Source organism: Eleutherodactylus coqui, chromosome 12 (genome assembly GCF_035609145.1).
Source record: "Eleutherodactylus coqui strain aEleCoq1 chromosome 12, aEleCoq1.hap1, whole genome shotgun sequence".
Lineage (NCBI taxonomy): Eukaryota > Metazoa > Chordata > Amphibia > Anura > Eleutherodactylidae > Eleutherodactylus > Eleutherodactylus coqui.
In genome coordinates, this window is record NC_089848.1 from 123,416,216 (window position 1) to 123,441,758 (window position 25,543).

At 44.7% G+C, this 25,543-nt stretch overlaps 1 protein-coding gene across 1 annotated transcript in view; it reads left to right on the plus strand.

The window, feature by feature from the left end:
- LOC136587226 (macrophage mannose receptor 1-like) overlaps positions 1–25,543 on the plus strand; it is a 353,431-nt gene that overhangs the window by 163,766 nt on the left and 164,122 nt on the right. Inside the window, exons 15-17 of the mRNA XM_066585783.1 lie at positions 6,027–6,168; positions 21,648–21,680; positions 23,838–24,001. Of these exons, the coding sequence (XP_066441880.1) occupies positions 6,027–6,168; positions 21,648–21,680; positions 23,838–24,001 (339 nt within the window). The remainder of the gene's footprint in view (positions 1–6,026; positions 6,169–21,647; positions 21,681–23,837; positions 24,002–25,543) is intronic.

Here is a 25,543-nt window from a genome sequence, read left to right on the forward strand (position 1 = left end):
AAACTTTAGCTTGAACCAATTTTTCGTTCAACTGGGCTGCCTCCAGGCCTAGTTACCACTTAAGCCACATTAACCAAAGCGATTAATGGGTTTCACCTGCCATCTTGGTTGGGCATGGCCAATTTTTACTGAGGTACATTAGTACTGTTGGTACACCAATTTTTTGGGGCCCTCAACTACAGTGTAATCATAGCAATTTGTATGTTCTTCGCCTGCACTCATGGTACAGAAAGGTGTGTGGGGTTGGCCTACACTTTAGCTACATAAATGTAACTTGGGCCTTGGCTATACTGCAGCTACTGAAATGAAACTAAGACTGCGCTCCCACTATACTGCTGCTTCGGAATTGTTACTGGGGCCTGTCTTGAGTGCTACTATTGCTGACATGGAACTAAGACTGCGCTCCCGCTATAATGCTGCTTCGGAATTGTTACTGGGGCCTGTCTTGAGTGCTACTATTGCTGACATGGAACGAAGACTGCGCTCCCTCTATAATGCTGCTAGTGATATGTTAGTGGGGCCTGTCCTAATGCTACGGCTGAAATGTTACGAATTCTGGGCTCTGCCTATACCGCTGCTAATGGTATGTCTCTGGGGTGTGGAAACAGAGGCTTCCCAAAGACATGATGGCGGCGAGGCCATTTCCCACCAACGCGGTTACTGTTAAGGTGCATATAACCACGGACACGTGGAGAGGACACGTAGTGCCTCAAAAACATCCCCCTCCTCCTCCAACAGGGAAAACAAACATTCTTGGCAAATGCCTTTGCATTGGTTCGTCTGGTGGCAGTCCAAGAATTTCACCTTTACCGACACTACAAGAGAGCCCCCCCACCATCCCCCCGCCAAGGCCCACTTAATCCTGGCCACATTCCGAAAACCAACAAAATAAAACCGCGCTACTAGGTCCGCAGTCACCACCACATTACCACCAACGCAGTTACTGTTAAGGTGCATATTACCAGTCTGACTGGGGCATGCAGAGACACCTTGACAGAATGAATAGTGTGTGGCACATAGGTTCCCCATTGCTATGCCCACGTGTGCAGCTCCTGATGGCGGTGGCACAGGATTCTATTTCTCATTGCTTCTGTACAGCATTGTGGGCTATCGCCCCGCCCCTTTTAAAGAGGGTCGCTGCCTAGCCGTGCCAACCCTCTGCAGTGTGTGCCTGCGGTTCCTCCTCATGGCAGACGCACTTCTAAATAGACATGAGTGTGGCGTGGCATGAGGGCAGCTGAAGGCTGCGCAGGGACACTTTGGTGTGCGCTGTGGGGGGGAGGGGGGGCGGTTGGGCAGCATGTAAGCCAGGAGAAGTGGCAGTGGAGTGTCATGCAGGCAGTGATTGTGCTTTGTTGGAGGTAGTGTGGTGCTTAGCTAAGGTATGCATTGCTAATGAGGGCTTTTCAGAAGTAAAAGTTTTTGGGAGGGGGGGGGGCACTCTTGCCGCTATTGTGGCTTAATAGTGGGACCTGTGAACTTGAGATGCAGCCCAACATGTAGCCCCTCGCCTGCCCTGTCCATTGCTGTGTCGTTCCCATCACTTTCTTGAATTGCCCAGATTTTCACACAAGGAAACCTTAGCGAGCATCGGCGAAATACAAAAATGCTCTGGTCGCCCATTGACTTCAATGGGGTTCGTTATTCGAAACGAACCCTCGAGCATCGCGAAAAGTTCGTTCCGAGTAACGAGCACCCGAGCATTTTGGTGCTCGCTCATCTCTACTCGAGTAACGAGCATCTCGAACACCCTAATACTTGAACGACCATCAAGCTCGGACGAATACGCTCACTCATCTCTAGTTCCGATATATCACGATGGAGCTATTTAAGTCCCGTGCAAAGATCAGCACTGGACAGCTCCCTCCATTAATGTGTATTAGCATGCCTCCTTCACAATCAGTATAACCTTTCATTAATTAATTTTTGATACACATAAGAGATGGATTACTGTGATATGCACTTGTGGAGATCATTAAACAGTTCAGTAACAGAAGGTTCACCTTCGGAGCTATACAAAAATTTTGCCTTTATTGATAGTGTCACAGCATTACTGATAAAACTAGGGATGTGTTTACACAGAAGACTGAATGCACTTAACGCTAATGCAATTAAAAAACAGTAAAAACATTCTAATGTGTTGTCACCAAGATTAATACTATTTCTCTTGTAGTTGATTTAACTGAAGGTTATAATAATCGGGTTTGATTTATGGGTTGTTTTTTTTTGCTGTTTATAAATTTATTTATTTTGCAATAGAATGGTAATAACACATTTGTAATACAGGTTTTCTAGACTATTCAAAAACATCATTGACATGGAAGACAACATTGTTTTTTCATTTGTAGATTTTATCAAGGTCTATAATGGTTGGTTAGGAATTTCTATAGCATTATACAGAAAAATGATATAGTTATCTTAAATGCTCATGTGCAACTAAGTATGCTTTTTAGATATAATGCTTAGTATATGGGGATTGTTGCAGTAATCGTGCATATCATTATAGCATGTTAATTTAGGAGGAAGAATACTGAGTTTGTCCCACATGTTTTTTTTAATTGTATGGGTGTTATAAGTGGATTCAGTCTTCTGTGTAACATAGGGCGACTCCCACGTGAGCTAGTATCCTTCCCTGAGCTGCTGCCTAGTCTTGCGAAGGACTTTCAAATGATATCTGATTGTGACTTTTGACCTATGGTAAAATTGACTAATCCGGTTTATCTCTGAGGTATAATATAAATACAGTTTTTGGCCTCTGCAATAACTAATGAAAACCATCCCTTTAAGGTAATCATCCCCTTTAAAATCACCATAAAACAATATGATCTCCACAAGTGTATATCACAGTAATCTATCTCTCATGTTAATCAAAAATTAATTAATAAAAGGATATACTGATTGTGAAGGAGGCATGCTAATACACATTAATGGAGGGAGCTGTCCAGTGCTGATCACCATTTGAAGTCACGGCAGGCAGTGTCCCACTCGCACACACATCCTGAGAAGTGGAGGGGGATGTCCTATGGGATGATGGTGCTTTAGGATTGGTGGAGAGGGGTATTACCCCAGAAATGGGGAAGGAGGGGCCAATAATATATAAGCGCTGTCAGGATCTGACGTGTGGCACTGACCATAGGGAATGCGGCCAGGCATCATGACTGCTCCCGCTTGTTCTCTCTTCATCCTGATGACACAGCCAGAATGTAAAGCTGGCTATAGAAATGAGTCGATGTAGTTTAGATTAGTTAGTATACTACATATAGTTAGTTAGCTTAGCACTAGCCGGCCACCCAATGCCATCTGTCGGGCGGCTACAACGGTGCCCACTCAGCTAGAATTATCATGGCTTACTAGCGCCATAGGAGTCAGATAGGAGTTTCCCTTAGCTACAAGATGTACATATCTGACATTAACCCCTTCCTTTTCCAGACCGTCTTTCTAACAATTTAACAGGAGGGAATTTATCTTGCTTGTAATAGGGGTATTATACTAGCGAACAGTTCACCTTGCTAACGCTTTACACTTCAGGGTCACATGAGTTAACCTCTTTATTGCTGGGTTTATAATTTCCACCCGGAGAAACAAGGGGTGTTTACAGAAAGGACAGTATATAAGGGGCATATATACCCTAATTGCTGTTTTGAAGTTAACCCATTCTTCCCCATTATTTATATTTGACTGGGGCATGATTTATTTGAGTGGAAAGATAATGAAAAGTGTGCCATGATACACAGGATAGCGCACATTCTATCTCACCCTTTCTCAATTTGCCCTGGGTTATAACATCACCAGGATAAACTGATCTGAATATCTGAAGGAGCCAGCCCTAATATTTATGAAATCTGCTGCCACCTAAGAGGAGATTAAGGGGCATATATTATGTAAAGGGGTCTAACATGATTAGAAGCGACTGGAATCAGGAAAACAGAAGACCGCACTACAACAATTGCTGCTCTGTTTCTCAGTTTATGGGCTGCTGACTCTGAGCCATATAAATAGAATACGCAGACGATCACATCTGGGTCTGCAATTTGTCAGCCAAAACCAAAAGGCTCTCTTATGGAAAAAGGAAGTGCCTTCCTATTCGGGATTTTTCATTAGGATAAGGTGCCGAGAGTTGGCATCATACGTATATTCACACACTATATGGGTTTTTGGTACTTTGCACACCGTGTATTTAGAAAAAATAAGTTATGAGGGGGTAATATCTCTGGTGTCCATACATAAACTGGGATCCTACCTCATACATATATGTTTGAGTCTGTGCACAAATTAGTTTTTAAGAATAATCAATAAAGTTAGTTTTTTAATATTTTTTTCTTTTTTGGTGATCAAATATGTTTTGTGCTTTGATTATTTTATTATAAATATGGCAAACATTTTTTTTTTACTTTATTACCTTTTATTTGTATTAATAATTAATAAAACTTTTTAAAATCAACTTTTACATTTTTTAGCCCCCATTGGACAAGAACTTATGATGGATTGATTGTTTTTGCAGTAAGATCTAATGCCATAGCATTTTATTATACTGCGATCAGACAGGAAATCTATCAAGCCACAGGCGTGGCTTGATAGGCAATATGCAATAGCTGCCATGGTGCCTTTCAAAAGGCCCCCGGCTGCCATGGCAACCGCACGGCACCCGGCGATCTCATCGCAGCAGACAGTGCAGGACCCTCTAACAACGATCGCAGCATTTTAATGTCGATGTCAAAATTGATGGCATTTAAAAGGTTAGCAGCTCCAATAAGTGATGCTGCTAATTGGAGCTGTTGCAGGTGGGTGTTGGCTGTAAGAAACAGCCGACACCCTTGTTAGTGCAAACCGATATTTGCATTACAATATGCTATTGGGGTCCAAATTCAATTGTTAGAGGTAACATGAGCTCAAGAGACTAACATTAAATCACACAACATGGGATGTGATCCAAAGTAATCTGTTTATCGAGTGAGAGATGACAGATTTTATAGGTTCACATGTTCAATTACAATTATTCAACTCTATTATAATTCATTTGTTACCATTGTTCAAAGAAGCATAAACACAAAATAAATATACAAGATAAAGAATTTAACATTTAAAATGCCAACAAAACGCTATCAGTTGCAGAGTTGACCATGCATGATTAACTTCTTGGAACAATAAATCTAAACAAAAAGCTGTTTAGAGAGAATGTTTAGAAACATATGTGAACAGCTAGAAACATGTCAGTTTGACCCACCGACCAGCCTAAAGGCCACAGTAGCTATCTTCTGGAACAAAAGCCTTAGTGATTCCCTCAAGGCTTATTAAATAACCATTTAATATCCACAAATCCTCCAGAAAAAGGACAAATAAATATAGTGAAAAGAGACACATAAGATTGCTACAGGCTTACAATATGGCAACGCATAGGATAGAACATGGAGTCATATTCATTTCACTAACACCCTTATTGTATTGACAATGTATGGTTCACACTGAACATTTGAACTTGGATTTTGCCACAGAGATACAAAATGAAATTTGAACTACTGCACAGATTTTTCCCATCATGTATTTTGAAATCTACGTTGTGCAAAAAAGGAACATATCACATATTTGCAGTGTATTCCATGGCAAATTCAGGCATTAAAATAGGAAATCTGCCTACATAAAATCTACTGTTAAACACATGGATTTTCAATGTGGATTTCCCATGAAACCAAAGTCAAATTATAATTAACATGGGTTTCTGCTGTGTGAACATACCCTGAGGATGCATTCATTATCACATATATATTTCACCTATAAAAATGACAACTGCTTCCGAAACCACAATTTTTCAGCTGAGGTTTTAATGTGCTTTTAGCCACGTCTAGACTGTGAAAGTGTGCAAACACCCTCAGTGAAACTGTTACGTGAGATATGTTTAATATACCAGCAGTCCTAGCGGATATTATATATGTACTTTGACAAGGTGACTTGGATATCATCTATTAATATTGTGAATTTTACTTTTCTTACTATTAGTTGATGAATGCTATTTTTCATTTTTTCATTAGTTCGTTTATAAAAACTGGTTGCGTGGTGAACCCAACAATCGCGATGGAGAGGAGTTCTGTGTGATTATGTTTGCTTATTCCTTGTGGTGGAGTGATGAACACTGTGATGATGCATATGAATGGATTTGTGAACTAAAAAAAGGTACTGTGCATACTTATCAAGATTAACCTGTACCTGTTGTGTCACCCCGACTTATTCATAGTCTGTAAACTCTTTTGAGCAGGACCCTCACCCGTATTGTTAAAATTTTCTATTGGTTTACTGTTGTATGTAATGTCCTATGTTGTCTGTGTTCTCTATGGCTTGTAAAGTGCTGTGGGATATGTTGGCACTATAGAAATAAAAATGATTATTATCCACCCTATTTATTCCCCTGAGCTCTGTTTCTTCAACAGGAAAATGAGATTACAGTTTTGAACAGAGCTCATTCTACTTCAAATAACTGCAGCCCCAGTTTAATTGTGGCTTCAGCAAGGCTTTTGGTCTAATTTTAAAGTCAAGATTCCTGGCTTTAACACTCCATGATGTACAGTTACATCATGGTGGTTCAAGGTATGGGGGAGTACACAGCCTGTGGAGCTCTGCAGACCAGTCAGTAAATCCAGGGTTTCCCACTTCACCTGAGCCCCATATAGCCTCAGTTGCCTCTCCGCTGCCCTCTTTTGCTTGAGGGGAGCAGATTGAGACCCTTTAGGGTCAGTTTGGAAGCAACCATGGGGTGAGGCCTGTTGCGGCCTACGAATTCCAGGCCATGATTTCCGGGTACCACAGCCCGGCAGCAACTTTGCGAGAAACCCACAAGTTACTGGAGACAGTAAAAGCGACAGGACCACCTTCGGAGGATAAGAGCAGGTCCAACCTCACCATCAGGCCCCTCTCCAACAACAAGAAGCAGGTGAGTGGGACCTGGCAGTGCGGGTGTTACCGGGGTCTAACCGCCAATGACTACCTCAATCCAAGCACCAGATACACTCCAGAGTGGGAGCGCTGGCTCCCTGAGACCAGGAAACATGAAGAGAGGGGTCTGAGGAGCCACTACACCACAGCTGGAGGCTGCAGCTAAAAGTGGCCTCCTTGGGCCTGCAAATCCCCAGTCTGAATTTTCAGGGAGGCCCAGCCCCCTGGAGGTGTGTAGTGCTGCTAACAGCCATCCAAAAGTCTACCCAAGAACAAGAGGGACTCCCTGATAGCCAAGTGAGCTGTTGCATCAGAAGAACTGGGTAGCACAGTGAGCTGGGAGAGAGGGAGCTAAGCACTATCAGCCCAGAGTGACCCCAGAAGCTGCATGGCCCTGGAAAGAGGGGAGACAGTACCCTATATTGCTATGCATATGTTGTAACATAATAGCAGAAAACCACAAGATTTAACGCTGAACAACAGCAATCACCCGTGTGGTTACTACTGACTCCCAACAGTTACAACTTCATAAAGCTTCCACACTTCTGAGCATCCTGTGTACGGACTCTTTCTACCATCTACTATATGCCATAGACTATGCCCACCCCCTACTGTCAGTGTGCGACACATGGGTGGTCTGAGAAGGATGCGCTGATGTACAACTAGATTACACTTCGGCTGGACCTTCACATTCTCTAAGAAAGGCTTTATAATTTATGCAGCTGACTCACACAGTTTCAGAAATGACCATAACTAAAGTAAAGACCCCATAGGTATCTCAAATTACAACACAGGGTACTTTACTGGAATTATTTGCAACCCAATTTAAACCTGATTCAAACATAGGAGTGATGCCGCCAGAGAACCGATGGGCTGGAACAGAAGATGGATGACATTGTGGTTGCACTGGAGATCGATAAACAGTGCATTGAAGAGCTAGAGTCCAGACTATATCTCCAAGAGTCCAAAAATGAAAAACTGGAAAACAGGTCCAGGTAAGCAAATATCCTAATCGGAGGACTCACGGAGTCAGTGACAGCTCTGAAAGAGTCAGTCACCACCCTTTTCTCCACACTTCAGCCCAACATTGACCAACAACCGCTATGGATGAACAGGATCCACTGGGCCCTGACTCACCCTCCTAACTCTGCTCTACCCCAAGATGTGATCTTGAAATTACATTACAGTGAAATACGAGACCAGCTGCTGGCAGTGGCGAGACAAATGTCCCAATTACCAGGACTTCTTACCCTAGTTAAACTTTATGCGGATATAGCCCGATCTACGCTAGCAAAATGCAGATCCGTGTGATTCGTGACTCAGGTACTTCACAGCTAACATAAAATATACATGGGGATTCCCTTTTGCCATTCTTTTCCAATAGCATAGAAGATTGTATTCAGCAAGAACCCTGGCAGATGCCTATCAAGCTGTAGACACTACTTGCATTCCAGTGATGACTGCACCAGGACCAAGAGGTCCGCCGCAGACAAACAGGGGCTACAGCAGGTCCAATCAGATGACCAACTGGGGCGACCTCCACTCCAGCTTGGACCAGAATGGATTCAGGCACTTGAGCAAAAATATATAGGGGGGAACTCTTAAAGGGCATTGGAGCATGGACACATGTGACACTGGTCAGTCGGAGGCCAGTGTTAGGCTTGTGCATAATGTTATGGGCCTTAGGTCTACTTAAACTCAGTTGCAACATATTAGGTTGAACATGTTATAGCTAAGTTTTGTATGCTTTTTGCAGATACCTTTATCCCACTCGATGGGCTTTTAGACTGGGCTGAAAATGACTTGCAGAGTAAGATGGATGTTTATTGGAGACAGGAGGTATTAACCCCTTCCGCAACTACAAGGTGTAAAGCCTTGTAAATGGTTACATTTCTTAAAAACCAATGCAGGTCCAGCCATGCTTTTCATGTTGTTACACACAAAGATGACTGTCAAATACCCGCTATTGAGGAATGATATCAGCCATCCATGGTTGGGTCTTAGGACCCACGTCCCTGTTTTACAGTTTATGCTTCTACCATTCATGAACTGCAAGTTAATGTTCAGTTCCCCCTTACTTAGGTCATCAAGAAAGTTCATTCCATGTTAATGTCCTAGTGATCCACCATGGAGCTCTGGTCTACAGGGTTTCCAACAGCGATGTGTAGTCTCTGCTTATGGTCCACGTCATTTCATATAATGTACGGTGATTCAACTGTCCCAGAAACGAAAACAGGCTTTCCTATCTTATATGAAACATCCCTGAGATGTAATATGCATCCAGAAAGCCCACTTTTCCCACTCTTCCATCACTAGCTATTTCCACCCACATTACTCTAGATTCCACGCTGCTTCTGTTCTCACAAAACATAAGGGGGTAGTGAATAGTTTCAACAACTCCCTACCACTGCACATGAACCAGCTGGATGGAGATGACAAGGGGCGCTTCTGTATAGTTTCGGGGACATTATGAGGACTTGTGGATGCAGATGACTCTAAAAAGATGGCAACATTGCTGCTCCACGATCACTAAGGGCAGACATCAAGTTTCCCTCATGAAAATTTCAGTTAAAATCCTACATAGAACGTATTTAGTGCCACAGAGAGTGCATCACCTCTTTCCATCATCCTCACTGCTTTGTTTCCGAGGTTGTCAGGCTGTGGGGAGTATGTTTCATACCTGGTGGTCCTGTCTGGAGATGGAGAAACCGTGGTCACAAGTTCACAACTTACTAAACCATTTATTTGTAGGTCCAATACCTAAATCTCCCACAGTCTTTCTCCTGGGGGATTGCCCACCTAAGTTTACATTTAGAGCCCATAAGCTCATTCAGTTTATTTGTATGGCTGCCAAGATCCATATTGCCTCTAGATGGAAATCCTCAAACCTCTCTTTCTCTGAGGTGCCTAATAGAATATCCACAATTATGCTTTATGAAAGGATCCACGCAGTCCGGAGGGAAACCTTATTTAATTTTCTAGGTACATGGCAACCCTGGAATGGCTATCTCGAGATTCCAGGACTATGTAACTATGTCTCATCCACAAACATCCCATCGAAAACCAGCCTCAATTATTGACCCCCCGCACTAAGCAGCTGATATGGATCCTTGATGATCCCATGTTTTATATCCTTTGTTACCCCCCCCCCCCCCCCCATTACTCCATATTGGGAGTATGTTCTTTTGTTAAAAACTAGTGTACTTTAAGATGGCAACAATCAGCCCCCTGTGTGGGGTCATAAGAATGTTATGCACCGGTACCACATTTGTAAAACCCTTAGTAAAAACAGTTGAAATTAAATTCCATCTTCAATTCTGACAACTGCATTAAAATGCCCTAATTGGAGTTTGGGAGTACCGAATGGCCCTCCCATGATGAAATTATGGGGTGCCGTTCATTTGGCATGGAAACTGGGGGCCTTCTGTAGGCTCCCAGAGCTACTATTTCCTATTGGTTATGAAACAATGGCTGCTGCATGGCTTGATAGAATATAATGTAATATTGCGCTTTTTGGTCAACCCATTTCAAAGGGAAAAATCTAATAAAAAGCTATAAAGTCATATGTACTCCAAAATGCCTCTGATAGAAACTACAGGACATCCCACAAAAAACAAATCCTCACTACACTATTTTGATGGAAAAATAAAAAATGTTATGACTTTTCACAGATGGCGGCAGAAAGTAATTTATTTTTTTCTAAAGATATTTTATTTTTAAGGAGTACAGCAAAAAAACCATCAATTTTATATCATTGCAACCTTACTGACCCATAGAATAAAGTTATCATGTCATTTTTGCTCCAGCATGTATGCCGTAGAAACAAGACCCCCACCGCCCCCCACCCAAAGACTGCAGAATTGCATTTTTTCCTGTTTCATTTCGCTTAAAAATGAAAAACAAATGAAGCACATTATTCGGTACAGTAAATAGTATCATGGAAAAATAGAACTTGTTCTGCAAAAAACAAGCCCTAGACAGCTCTGTCTATGGATTAATAATAGAGATGAGCGAACGTACTCGTAACGAGTACTTGCGCACCCGAGTACCGCCATTTTCGAGTACTGCAGTACTCGCGCGTAAAGATTCGGGGGGCGCCGTGGCGGCACAGGGGGGTAGCAGTGGGGAGTGGGGGGGAGAGGGAGAGAGAGAGGGCTCCCCCCTGTTCCCCGCTGCTCCCCCCCGCACCGCCGCGCCTCTCCCCGCCCCCCGGCGCCCCCCGAATCTTTAAGCGCGAGTACTGCAGTACTCGAAAATGGCGGTACTCGGGTGCTTAAGTACTCGTTACGAGTACGTTCGCTCATCTCTAATTAATAAAAGTTATGATTTTTTGAAAGCGGGGAGAAAAAAATGCCCTGCAAAGTCTGAAATGTAAGATTAGCAAAACCGCTATGCTGCAATGTTTTTCCTTTGTGTTGTAAAAAAAATCACTACGAATTTTATAGTTTTTTTAGGGGGGGAAGGTTTGCCGCTGTTTTTTGTACCTTTTTTAAATATACTTTTTTCCATGCATTTCTCATGTTTTAAATATAAACCTCAGAAAAAATACCAAACATGCAATATGCTGCATTTTGAATTAAAAAAAACTCGTGATTAAAAAAAAAATGCAGCAAAAAGGAAGAAATATGCTACAAAGAAGAAGAAAAACATTGTTTTTGGTGAGTTCTATATTTCGCTTTTGACCTTTATGTAGAAGAAAACAACGCAGCGCTTTTCTTGAAAACACAATATTTGAACCCAACCTAAAGGGAATTGGATCTTTAGTGAGATAATTAAAGAATATTTCCCTCCAAAACAAATACACGATGTGGAATAGCCAGATCCAGAAATGATGGAATGCCAACAGAATCCCATACTGATGGCCAATGTTAAATCTATATATATAAAGCTGAAAGCCCTCACTAACTCACTGACTCACTGACTGACTGACTGACTGACTGACTCGCCAAAAGTTCTCCAACTTCCCGATGTCGTAGAAACATGAAATTTGACGCAAGCATAGATTATCTCCAAAATAGGAAAAGAAATTGGGTCGCAACTCGATTGTTCAATTCTAGCGCAAAAGAATTGGCGTCGAAATTTAACGTACATAATCTAAATCACTCACTTCTCAATGTCATAGAAACAGGAAATTTGGCACGAGCATTGATTATGTCATAAATAGGAAAACTTAATAGGACCCAACTCGATTGTTCAATTCTATGCGCAAAAGAATTGGCGTCAAAATTTTACGTACATAATCTAAATCTCTCACTTCTCAATGTCATAGAAACGTGAAATTTGGCAGGAGCATTGATTATGTCATAAAAAGGAAAAGTTAATGGGTCCCAAGTCGATTATTCAATTCTAGCACAAAAGAATTGGCATCGAAATTTTACGTGCGGAATGTAATTTTCTCACTTTCCGATGTCATAGAAACAGGAAATTTGGCACGAGCATTGATTATGTCATAAATAGTAACAGCTAATGGGTCCCAACTCCATTATTCAATTCTATGCGCAAAAGAATTAGCGCCCAAATTTTACGTACAGAATCTAATTTTCTCACATTCCGGTGTCATAGAAACGGGAAATTTGGCATGAACATTGATTACGTCATAAATAGTAAAAGCTAATGGGTCCCAACTCGATTATTCAATTCTATGCGCAAAAGAATTAGTGTCCAAATTTTATGTACGTAATCTAATTCTCTCACTTCCTGATGTCATTTTATATGAAGGAAACGTCGCATGGTTACCTCCACGTGGTGTTTCCTGGGTAACGCAGAGAACTATGCAAAATGGTGAACATATGTTTTTCCTCAGTATCTCTAAAGTAACCACGACTTTATAAGACTTTCCGTGTGAACATCAGATAAACACCAGTACCAAATTAACTCGGGCGAAGCCGGGTATATCAGCTAGTCTATATATATAAAGCTGAAAGCCCTCACTGACTCACGGACTGACTGACTCACTCACTTTCTGACTCATTGCCTGACTGACTCGCCAAAAGTTCTCCAACTTCGCGATGTCATAGAAACATGAATTTTGGCACAAGCATAGATTATCTCCAAAATAGAAAAAGTAATTGGGTCCCAACTCGATTATTCAATTCTATGCGCAAAAGAATTAGCGTCCAAATTTTACGTACGGAATCTAATTTTCCCACTTTCCAGTGTGATAGAAACATGAAATTTGGCACGAGCATTGATTATGTCAGAAATAGGAAAAGCTAATGGGTCCCAACTCGATTATTCAATTCTATGCGCAAAAGAATTGGCGTCCAAATTTTACATGCGGAATATCATTTCTTCCCTTTCCGGTGTCATAGAAACAGGAAATTTGGCACGAGCATTGATTATGTCATAAATAGGAAAAGCTAATGGGTCCCAACTCCATTATTCAATTCTATGCGCAAAAGAATTGGCGTCCAAATTTTACGTGCGGAATGTAATTTTTTCACTTTCCGGTGTCATAGAAACGTGAAATTTGACACGTGCATTGATTATGTCATAAATAGGAAAAGCTAATGGGTCCCAACTCCATTATTCAATTCTAGTGCAAAATAATTGGCGTCGAAATTTTACGTACGGAATGTAATTTTTTCACTTTCCGGTGTCATAGAAACGGGAAATTTGGCACGAGCATTGATTATGTCATACATAGGAAAAGCTAATGGGTTCCAACTCGATTATTCAATTCTAGCGCAAAAGAATTGGCGTCAAACTTTTACGTGCGGAATGTAATTTTTTCACTTTCTGGTGTCATAGAAACATGAAATTTGGCACAAGCATTGATTATGTCAAAAATAGGAAAAGCTAATGGGTCCCAACTCGATTATTCAATTCTCTGCGCAAAAGAATTAGCGTCCAAATTTTACGTGCGGAATGTAATTTTGTCACTTTCCGGTGTCATAGAAACGGGAAATTTGGCACAAGCATTGATTATGTCATAAATAGGAAAAGTTCATAGGTCCCAACTCGATTATTCAATTCTAGCACAAAAGAATTGGCGTCAAAATTTTACGTGCGGAAGGTAATTTTTTCACTTTCCGGTGTCATAGAAACAGGAAATTTGGCACGAGCATTGATTATGTCAAAAATAGGAAAAGCTAATGGGTCCCAACTCGATTATTCAATTCTCTGCGCAAAAGAATTAGCGTCCAAATTTTACGTGCGGAATGTAATTTTTTCACTTTCCGGTGTCATAGAAACGTGAAATTTGGCACGAGCATTGATTATGTCATAAATAGGAAAAGTTCATAGGTCCCAACTCGATTATTCAATTCTAGCGCAAAAGAATTGGGGTCGAAATTTTACGTGCGGAATGTAATTTTCTCACTTTCCGGTGTCATAGAAACGGGAAATTTGGCACGAGCATTGATTATGTCATAAATAGGACAAGTTAATAGGTCCCAATTCCATTATTCAATTCTATGCGCAAAAGAATTAGCGTCCACATTTTACGTGCGGAATGTAATTTTCTCACTTTCCGGTGTCATAGAAATGGGAAATTTGGCACGAGCATTCATTATGTCATAATTAGTAAAAGCTAATGGGTCCCAACTCCATTATTCAATTCTATGCGCAAAAGAATTAGCGTCGAAATTTTACGTACAGAATCCAAATCTCTCACTTCCCAATGTCATAGAAACAAGAAATTTGGCACAAGCATTGATTGTGTCATAAATATGAAAAGTTAATAGGTCCCAACTGGATTATTCAATTCTAAGCGCAAAAGAATTAGTGTCCAAATTTTATGTACGTAATCTAATTCTCTCACTTCCTGATGTCATTTAATATGAAGGAAACGTCGCATAGTTACCTCCACGTGGTGTTTCCTTGGTAACGCAGAGAACTATGTAAAATGGTGAACATATGTTTTTCCTCAGTATCTCTAAAGTAACCACGACTTCATAAGACTTTCCGTGTGAACACAAGATAAACACCAGTACCAAATTAACTCGGGTGAAGCCGGGTATATCAGCTAGTGTTGTCATATGAGGGATTTATCTCCCTCTCTCTTGGGAGGTTGATTCACAGTGGGGCATTTACTAGAGCTGAGCGAGCACCAAAATGCTCGGGTGCTCGTTACTCGAGACGAACTTTTCGCGGTGCTCGAGGGTTCGTTTCGAGTAACGAACCCCATTGTAGTCAATGGGCGACCCGAGCATTTTTGTATATCGCCGATGCTCGCTAAGTATTTCATTTGTGAAAATCTGGGCAATTCAAGAAAGTGATGGGAACGACACAGAAACAGATAGGGCAGGCGAGGGGCTACATGTTGGGATGCATCTCAAGTTCCCAGTTCCAATATTAAGCCACAATAGCGGCAAGAGTGCCCCCCCCCCCTCCCAACAATTTTTACTTCTGAAAAACCCTCATTAGCAAGGCATACCTTAGCTAAGCACCACACTACCTGCAAATAAGCACAATCACTGCCTGCATGACACTCCGCTGCCACTTCTCTTGGGTAACATGCTGCCCAACTCCCCCGCACGAACCAGTGTCCACAGCGCACACCAAAGTGTCCCTGCGCAGCCTTCAGCTGCACTCATGCCACACGCTGGCCTCATAGCCACACCACCCTCATGTCTATTTATAAGTGCGTCTGCTATGAGGAAGAACTGCAGGCACACACTGCAGAGGGTTGGCACGGCCAGGCAGCGACCCTCTTTAAAAGGGGCGGGGCGAAAGCCCACAATGCTGTACAGAAGCAATGAGAAATCCAATCCTGTGCCACCTCCATCAGGAGCTGCACACGTGGACATAGCAATGGGGAACCCATGTGCCACACACTATTCATTCTGTCAAGGTGTCTGCATGCCCCAGTCAGACCGCAGTTTTTTATAAATAGTCACAGGCAGGTACAACTCCGCAATGGGAATTCCGTGTGCACCCACAGCATGGGTGGCTCCCTGGAACCCACCGGCTGTACATAAATGTATCCCATTGCAGTGCCCTGGACAGCAGAGCTAACGTCAGATTAAATGTATGTGGGCTTCGGCCCACACTGCATGCCCCAGTCACAGTGGGGTTTTTTATAAGTAGACACAGGCAGGTACAACTCCCTATTGTGAAGTCCCTGTGGACCGACAGCATGGGTGGCTCCCTGGAACCCACCGGCGGTACATAAATAAATCCCATTGCAGTGCCCATCACAGCTGAGGTAACGTCCGATTAAATGCAGGTGGTCTTCGGCCCACACTGCATGCCCCAGTCAGACTGGGGTTCTTTAGAAATGGACACATGCAGTTACAACTCCGTGTGGACCGACAGCATGGGTGGGTCCCAGGAAGCCACCGGCGGTACATAAATATATCCCATTGCATTGCCCATCACAGCTGAGGTAACGTCCGATTAAATGCAGGTGGTCTTCGGCCCACACTGCATGCCCCAGTCTGACCAGGGTTTTTACTACATAGACACTGGCAGGTACAAATCCCTAATGTGAAGTCCCTGTGGACCCACAGCATGGGTGGCTCCCTGGAACCCATCGGCGGTACATAAATATATCCCATTGCATTGCCCATCACAGCTGAGGTAACGTCAGGTTTAATGCAGGTGTGCTTCGGCCCACACTGCATGCCCCAGTCAGACTGGGGTTCTTTAGAAATGGACACATGCAGTTACAACTCCGTGTGGACCGACAGCATGGGTGGGTCCCAGGAAGCCACCGGCGGTACATAAATATATCCCATTGCATTGCCCATCACAGCTGAGGTAACGTCCGATTAAATGCAGGTGGTCTTCGGCCCACACTGCATGACCCAGTCTGACCAGGGTTTTTAATACATAGACACTGGCAGGTACAAATCCCTAATGTGAAGTCCCTGTGGACCCACAGCATGGGTGGCTCCCTGGAACCCACCGGCGGCACATAAATATATCCCATTGCAGTGCCCTGCTCAGCAGAGCTAACGTCACATACAATACAGGTGTGCTTCGGCCCACAGTGCATGCCCCAGTCAGACTGGTAATATGTTTATGTAGCAAGTGTAGGCCAACCCCACACACCTTGCTGTATCATGAGTGCAGGCAAAGCCCATAAAAATTACTAGGATTACACTGTAGGCGAGGGCCCAAAAAAATTGGTGTACCAACAGTACTAATGTACCTCAGAAAAATTGCCCATGCCCAACCAAGAGGGCAGGTGAAACCCATTAATCGCTTTGGTTAATGTGGCTTAATTTGTAACTAGGCCTGTAGGCAGCCCAGCTAAAATAAAAATTGGTTCAGGTGCAAGTTTCTCACTTTAATGAGAATTGAAACGTATAAACATTGTTTACTAAAGTAATATGACTGAGCCTTGTGGGCCTAAGAAAAATTGCCCGTTCGGCGTGATTACGTGAGGTTTCAGGAGGAGGAGCAGGAGGAGGAGGATGAATATAATACACAGATTGATGAAGCTAAAAGGTCCCCTTTTTTGATGGTGATAGAGAACGATGCTTCGATCCGCGGGTGCAGCCTATGTATTGTTTAGGTACCGCTGCTGTCCGCTGGTGGAGAAGAGAAGTCTGGGGAAATCCAGGCTTTGTTCATCTTTATGAGTGTAAGCCTGTCGGCACTGTCGGTTGGCAGGCGGGTACGCTTCTCTGTGATGATTCCCCCAGCCGCACTAAACACCCTCTCTGACAAGACGCTAGCCGCAGGACAAGCAAGCACCTCCAGGGCATACAGCGAGAGTTCAGGCCACATGTCCGGCTTCGACACCCAGTAGTTGTAGGGGGCAGAGGCGTCACGGAGGACGGTCAAGCGATCGGCTACGTACTCCCTCACCATCCTTTTACAGTGCTCCCGCCGACTCAGCCTTGACTGGGGAGCGGTGACACAGTCTTGCTGGGGAGCCATAAAGCTGGCAAAGGCCTTGGAGAGTGTTCCCCTGCCTGCGCTGGAGAGTGTTCCCCTGAACATGCTGCCTGATCTCTGTGTCTCCCCTGCTACCTGGCCCTCGGAACTGCGCCTTCTGCCACTAGCGCTGTCGGATGGGAATTTTACCATCAGTTTGTCCGCCAGGGTCCTGTGGTATAGCATCACTCACGAACCCCTTTCCTCTTCTGGTATGAGGGTGGAAAGGTTCTCCTTATACCGTGGGTCGAGCAGTGTGTACACCCAGTAATCCGTAGTGGCCAGAATGCGTGTAACGCGAGGGTCACAAGAAAGGTATCCTAACATAAAGTCCGCCATGTGTGCCAGGGTACCTGTACGCAACACATGGCTGTCCTCACTAGGAAGATCACTTTCAGGATCCTCCTCCTCCTCACACCATACACGCTGAAAGGATGACAGGCAAGCAGCATGGGCACCCTCAGCAGTGGGCCAAGCTGTCTCTTCCCCCTCCTCCTCATGCTCCTCCCTCTCCTCCTCCTCAATATGCTGAGATATAGACATGAGGGTGCTCTGACTATCCAGCGACATACTGTCTTCCCCCGCCTCCGTTTCCGAGCACAAAGCGTCTGCCTTTATGCTTTGCAGGGAACTTCTCAAGAGGCATAGCAGAGGAATGGTGACGCTAATGATTACAGCATCGCCGCTCACCATCTGGGTAGACTCCTCAAAGTTTCCATGGACCTGGCAGATGTCTGCCAACCAGGCCCACTCTTCTGTAAAGAATTGAGGAGGCTGACTCCCACTACGCCGCCCATGTTGGAGTTGGTATTCCACTATAGCTCTACGCTGCTCATAGAGCCTGGCCAACATGTGGAGCATAGAGTTCCACCGTGTGGGCACGTCGCACAGCATTCGGTGCACTGGCAGATTAAACCGATGTTGCAGGGTCCGCAAGGTGGCAGCGTCCGTCTTGGGCTTGCGGAAATGTGCGCTGAGTCGGTGCACCTTTCCGAGCAGGTCTGACAAGCGTGGGTAGCTTTTCAGAAAGCACTGAACCACCAAATTAAAGACGTGGGCCAGGCATGGCACATGCGTGAGGCTGTCGAGCTGCAGAGCCGCTACCAGGTTACGGCCGTTGTCACACACGACCATGCACGGTTGGAGGCTCAGCGGCGAAAGCCAGCGGTCGGTCTGCTCTGTCAGACCCTGCAGCAGTTCGTGGGCCGTGTGCCTCTACTCTCTTAAGCTGAGTAGTTTCAGCACGGCCTGCTGACGCTTGCCCACCGCTGTGCTGCCACCCCGCGCGACACCGACTGGTGGCGACATGCTGCTGCTGCGAGACACAGGTTGCGTAGGAGGAGGAGGAGGGTGGTTTAGTGGAGGAAGCATACACCGCCTCAGATACCAGCACCGAGCTGGGGCCCGGTGGCGTACTTGCGCTTGTGCTCAAACAGTTGCGCTAGCGACTGCTGGACGCTGAGCTGAGAGACATTGCTGGATGGGGCCGAGGACAGCGGAGGTGAGGGTGTGGGTGCAGGCCGGGAGACGGTCGTGCCTGTGTCCTGAGAGGGGGGTTGGATCTCTGTGGCAGGTTGGGGCACAGGGGGAGAGGCAGTGGTGCAAACCGGAGGCGGTGAACGGCCTTCGTCCCACATTGTGGGGTGCTTGGCCATCATATGTCTGCGCATGCTGGTGGTGGTGAGGCTGGTGGTGGTGGCTCCCCGGCTGATCTTGGCGCGAAAAACCTTGCACACCACAGTTCGTCGGTCGTCTGCACTCTCAGTGAAAAACTGCCAGACCTTTGAGCACCTCGGCCTCTGCAGGGTGGCATGGCGCGAGGGGGCGCTTTGGGAAACAGTTGGTGGATTATTCGGTCTGGCCCTGCCTCTACCCCTGGCCACCGCACTGCCTCTTCCAAACTGCCCTGCTGCTGCACTTGCCTCCCCCTCTGAAGACCTGTCCTCAGTAGGCTTAGCAAACCAGGTGGGGTCAGGCACCTCATCGTCCAGCTGCTCTTCCTCCGAATCCTCTGTGCGCTCCTCCCTCGGACTTACTCCAATTACTACTACCTGAGTGATAGACAACTGTGTCTCATCGTCATCGTCCTCCTCACCCACTGAAAGCTCCTGAGACAGTTGCCGGAAGTCCCCAGCCTCATCCCCCGGACCCCGGGAACTTTCCGAAGGTTGGGCATCGGTCATGACAAACTCCTCCGGTGGGAGAGGAACCATTGCTGCCCATTCTGGGCATGGGCCCGAGAACAGTTCCTGGGAGTCTGCCTGCGCCTCAGAATGTGTCATTGTAATGGAGTGAGGAGGCTGGGAGGAAGGAGGAGCAGCAGCCAGAGGATTCAGAGTTGCAGCAGTGGACGGCGTAGAAGTCTGGGTGGTCGATAGATTGCTGGATGCACTTTCTGCCATCCACGACAGGACCTGCTCCCACTGCTCATTTTCTAATAAAGGTCTACGGCGTGGACCCATTAATTGTGAGATGAATCTGGGGACCCCTGAAACTTGCCCCTCTCCTAATCCCGCAGCAGTCGGCTGCGATACACCTGGATCAGGAGCTCGGCCTGTGCCCACACCCTGACTTGGGCCTCCGCATCCTCGCCCGCGTCCACGTCCTCGAGGCCTACCCCTCAGCATGGTGTATTACGAGTAGAGCAGAAACAGAACGCTGTAATTAAATGTGCCGCTTATTGGCCTGTGGTTGGACGCTGACTTCGCTTACGGAACGCACAGCAGAGCCAGGAAACAATTTTGTGCACGCCTGTAGTGAGACGTAGGTACGTATCACTGAGCTAGTGGAATTCACAGCGCAGAAGCAGTCAAGTCGCCAAAGGGCAGTGGTACGCCTTAAGTATTTGGCTTCCCTTTTTTTAAATGGTGAGCTGAAACGGCAGACAGATACTGTATGCAGCATATATTATATTTACGGTTTCCCTCTGGCGCTATGACGGCGGTGATGTAACGGGCACAGCAGAACCAGGAAACAATTTTGCGCAAGCCTGCTCTAACGCTTAGCTGCGTATTAATTAGGACTACTACCCCCAGCAGACACCCACTACACTGAAGATGGTCACAGGCAGCCCAAATATAGTATTTTTCCCCAATTTTTTTGAAAAAGCCGTCTCCCTATATAGACAGTATATCTCTTTCACCTTTACCACTTTCCCTGCCTCACCAGTACTGCCCCTATACTGAGTAAAATGACTGCAGACTGAGGACGCAATGGTCTGCACGCCCGATATACAAAAAAAAAATAATGGGGCAACACTGCTAAAAGCAGCCTCAACAGTACTGCACACGGTCAGATGTGGCCCTGAGAAGGACGGTGGGGGTTCTTCAAGACGAATATAACACCTAACGCTCTCCCTATAGCAGCAGCAGCATCAACAGCACTTTCCCTGATCTATGTCAGAATGCATCTGTGGTGAGCCGCGGGCGAGGCAGATTTAAATACTGGGGTGTCACCTGATCTCCCCAGCCACTCACTGCAGGGGGGTGGTATAGGGCTGGAACGTCACAGGAGGAAGTTGTAATGCCTTCCATGTCTTTCTATTGGCCAGAAAAGCGCGCTAATGTCTCAGAGATGAAAGTGAAAGTAACTTGAACATTGTGTGGTGCTCGTCTCGAGTAACGAGCATCTCGAACACGCTAATACTGAACGAGCATCAAGCTCGGACGAGTACGCTCGCTCATCTCTAGCATTTATCCCTCTTTGTATCGGTCGTTATGTGAAACTGGTTACCATTTGGCTAAATGCTTTACGATTGACTTAGAGAAAGGGGCAAGAAGGCAAAGTGGGCTGTAGAGCTAATTGGAAGGTTTCACCTTATCATTGTGCTAATAAAGTTGTTAGATTGATACACGGCATTTCCTGATGAAACTATTACTTATTATTTTTGTTTCTAGGAGCTGTACTGAAGGAAGAACCAAAACCTGTTGGTGAGGAATTATTTTCTTTTCTTTTTAAGGCTGCTTCCACATTGGTGGAGAGAAAAAAAAATTGCAAATAGATTTGTGCGTTGCAAATCTCACACAAAAAGAACTCCATTCTTCTGAATGGGGTCATACACATGAGCGATGTTTCCTGCATGCTACCCCAATGCAATACAGGAACAAATTGTGGCATTGTTCTATCTTTCTGTGTGCTCTTGCATCGCAGTGCCCATTGTTCTCAATGGGGCAGGTGGCAGCATCTCACCACATGCTAGGTGCATGCAATGCAATGTCTCCCATTGAAAACAATGGGACAAACTTTGTGATCCTCCTCCACGGCTAATAGCCACGGCAGAGAATCACTCCATCCCCAAAGTGATGCAGGGCTGTTTTGACATAAAAACGGCTCGCATCCATGGGGAATTCACATGATGGGGAGCTCAAAATGGGGCCATGATTCACGGCCCTATATGCATCGAGCAGGAGTTGGCGGGAGTAGCTCCAGTGTGTGTGCCAATTCTGGCCTAGTCATAGTGGTGGCTACTCTGTCTACAGTGGTAGTTCATGAGGCAGATGGGATTTCAAAGGGGTTCTTGACTAAAGCAATTAGTAAATCATAAATTCTTTGTGATGCCAGTGCCTTTAGATTGCATGCGGGTTTGTGATGAAATAAGAAACCCGTCCAGAAAGGTAGCAGTAAAAGCGAAGGCACACAGTTTACTGAGACTCTGGGTTGGAGTACAATGTTCACACTTTTCTTATAGCAAGTAGAAAAGTCTTTAGCCATTTCTTGAACACATCAAATTACATTCAGAAATTCCTTGATTCCTTCCTGAAGAAGGAGATGGGGCTGACGGGCTAATTTTAAGTGGTTACTGGACTAGGAGGTTATTGGTGGAGGAATGAGGGGAACAGTATAAGCTCTCATGTAGACACTCTGATTCCTGGATGTGCAGGGACAAGTAAAATTCACAGTTGCGGTGTCTGGGTTCCTTCCAGCTGACAGGGGGATCTACCCTGGAATCGGTTCCTCTGGGCAAGATTGTAAAAAAACTTCTCTGACACTCATTTCACTTTCCCCCACCTCAGACCACTCTCTTCTTTTTCTTCCTTTTCTTCATCTCTCCATTCTCTGGCTCCTTCCATTACCTCTTACCAACTCTTCTCCTCCTAAAAATCCTTCTCCTTCTAACCCTCTAACTCCACCCTTTCTCTCGCTTTTATACTCTCTGTGTCACCCAATCCTAGGCAAGGTGCCAACTAACTCTCTAATGCCCAAGCTATCTAAGGATGACTGACACTAGTGACAGAGAATTAGCTGAAATTCTGCCTAATCATACAGAGCTAGCAAATGTGAATATTATACATTAGTAATTAACCCCTGGTAAATCAGACATTATTGTTGCTTCATAATTTAACATACATTACACATAATTTTTCCCAGTTTTTCCTTTGTTATACGCAATTTAGCTGATCCAGTGTTAAATGGGCTTTGGGACCCCAAATTCTGGGGTACTATACACATCACGCTCGCCCATGTGAAATCAGCCTTACTGATTTGCAGCAGATTTCACACTTTCAATTGCATTCCAATTTAAATGGTGCAATCTTCTGCAGCTCTGCAACAAAATAGACAACAAAATCGACAGCAAATCGGCAATCAGTGAGCGCACCTTAAATATAGACTGATCTGGTCTGTGGACCAGTTCAATGATATGTACAACACAAAGCAGCCTAAACCCCAGACCAAACCCTCTAACTATAGACGCCTAAATAAATACAGACCCCCTAAATGAATATAGAGCCCAAACTCTGTACATTAAGACAGATACCCGACTATGTTCCCTAAACTAATACAGATCTAGACTCAGACCCCCAAAACTAATAAAGACTAATACAGTCCCCCTAAACTGATACAGACTCCAGACCCAGGCTCAATAAATAAATAACATGTATGTAAACATACAGTGAACCCAATGAGATGTCAAACAATGTGATGGGGAGATTGAATATCAGAGGTATATTGAGTTTACCGTAGAATAATGATTGATAACAATTAATTACCCGTCCTGCCATGCTGTTGTATCATTTTATGCGCCATTTGCATCAGTCCTTCTCACTTGCGTGTAATAATGAAGTATTTGTATCCTCTTAACATCACAGCATATAACTTTACACATGACGGTTGGCTAATCTATAATGACAGCCAATACTATATTAGCGAAGATCGAATGTCGATGGAGAAAGCACAAGAATTCTGTAGAAGAAATTCTTCCCATCTTGTCACCATTAACAGTGAATCTGAGTGGAAATTCCTTTGGAAATATGTAAGTCCAGAATACTAATATTTTTCTTACTTTAGCCTAGGGGCCCACGGCGACTTCAGATCACACAGCAGTTGAGATAAAATTCCAACCGTAACAGACTTCGATTGTTGCCCAACTATTTCCCCATAAGGAGACAGTGAGGTCAGGCCCAGTTAGGGTAACCAGTGGTTTTATCCTGACTGTTAGGTGACCAAAAAGTACTTGGGGATTCTTCAGTTTCTGCTAAAGAAAGTTCATTCATAAAATGTGAAATACTCCAATTTGTTCTGATCCCGCCCCCTTACCAATATCTTCAGCAGAAAAACTTTTCTTGACCTTTATGCTCCTTTTAATCTGGATATTACTATTGGGACACTGAAGCTAGGTTAGATAAACTATACAGTTATCCAATCTAACCAGCTTTTATGAAAATTTGCGAAAGATGTCTATAACAGTGGATTCACATGAGCGAGTTTATGTGCTTACAATTGTCCACACAAAAACATGTGCCTGTAATAATCATTGGATCCCTACAGTATGTTCACATGTCCGTGTTTTACAGGCGTGCAAACGCACGTACCTGCAAAACATAGGACATGCGTGCACCATAGGTCTGTGGTGCACATCAGTAGTCCCCTTGTCACTGAACACTGTGACAGCACTGTGAAGAATCCCCTGCCATCTGTCACAGCTCCGCAGGGAGTAAAGAATCCCCTGCCACAGCTGTGACAGGCAGAGGATTGCAATGTTCTTCCATTGCTTTCAATGGGACTAGCACTTCTGCAGTCCCATTGAAAGCAATGGGCTGCTGGTAAGCCCTGCAGAGATTTTCGGGGAAGGGCTTTAAATATAAGCACTTCCCTGAAAATCATCCCTAGAATGTGTTAAAAGTAAAAAGTATATATATATACTCACCTCTCCTCATCTACCAGAATTCTATGAATGGCCTAGAGCTGCCTGTGATTGGCTGAGTGCTGTAACCAATCACAGGCAGCTAGAAATGAGCGAACACCAAAATGCTCGGGTGCTCGTTGCTCGAGTCGAGCTTTCTGCGATGCTCGAGGGTTCGTTTCAAGTAACAAACCCAATTGAAGTCAATGGGCGACTCGAGCATTTTTGTATATCACCCATGCTCCGCTAAGGTTTTCATTTGTGAAAATCTGCAAAACCTACGAAAGTGATGGAAACGGCACAGAAACGGATAGGGCAGGTGAGGGGCGACATGCTGGGCTGCATCTCAGGTTCCCAGGTCTCACTATTAAGCCACAATAGCGGCAAGAGTGCCCCCCCCCCCCCAACAATTTTTACTTGGGATAAACCCTCATTAGCAAGGCACACCTTAGCTAAGCACCACACTACCTCCAACCAAGCACAAGCACTGCCTGCGGGACACACCGCTGCCTCTTATACTGGGTTACATGCTGCCCAAGAATTGATAAAAGATTGACATTCCATCTTCATTTGAAATCCGTGCCACCTCCCTCAGGAGCTGCAAACGTGGGCATAAAGGGGACTCCGTTGCCGGCCAACAGCTTCTACACATCTCCACAATGCAGCAATACT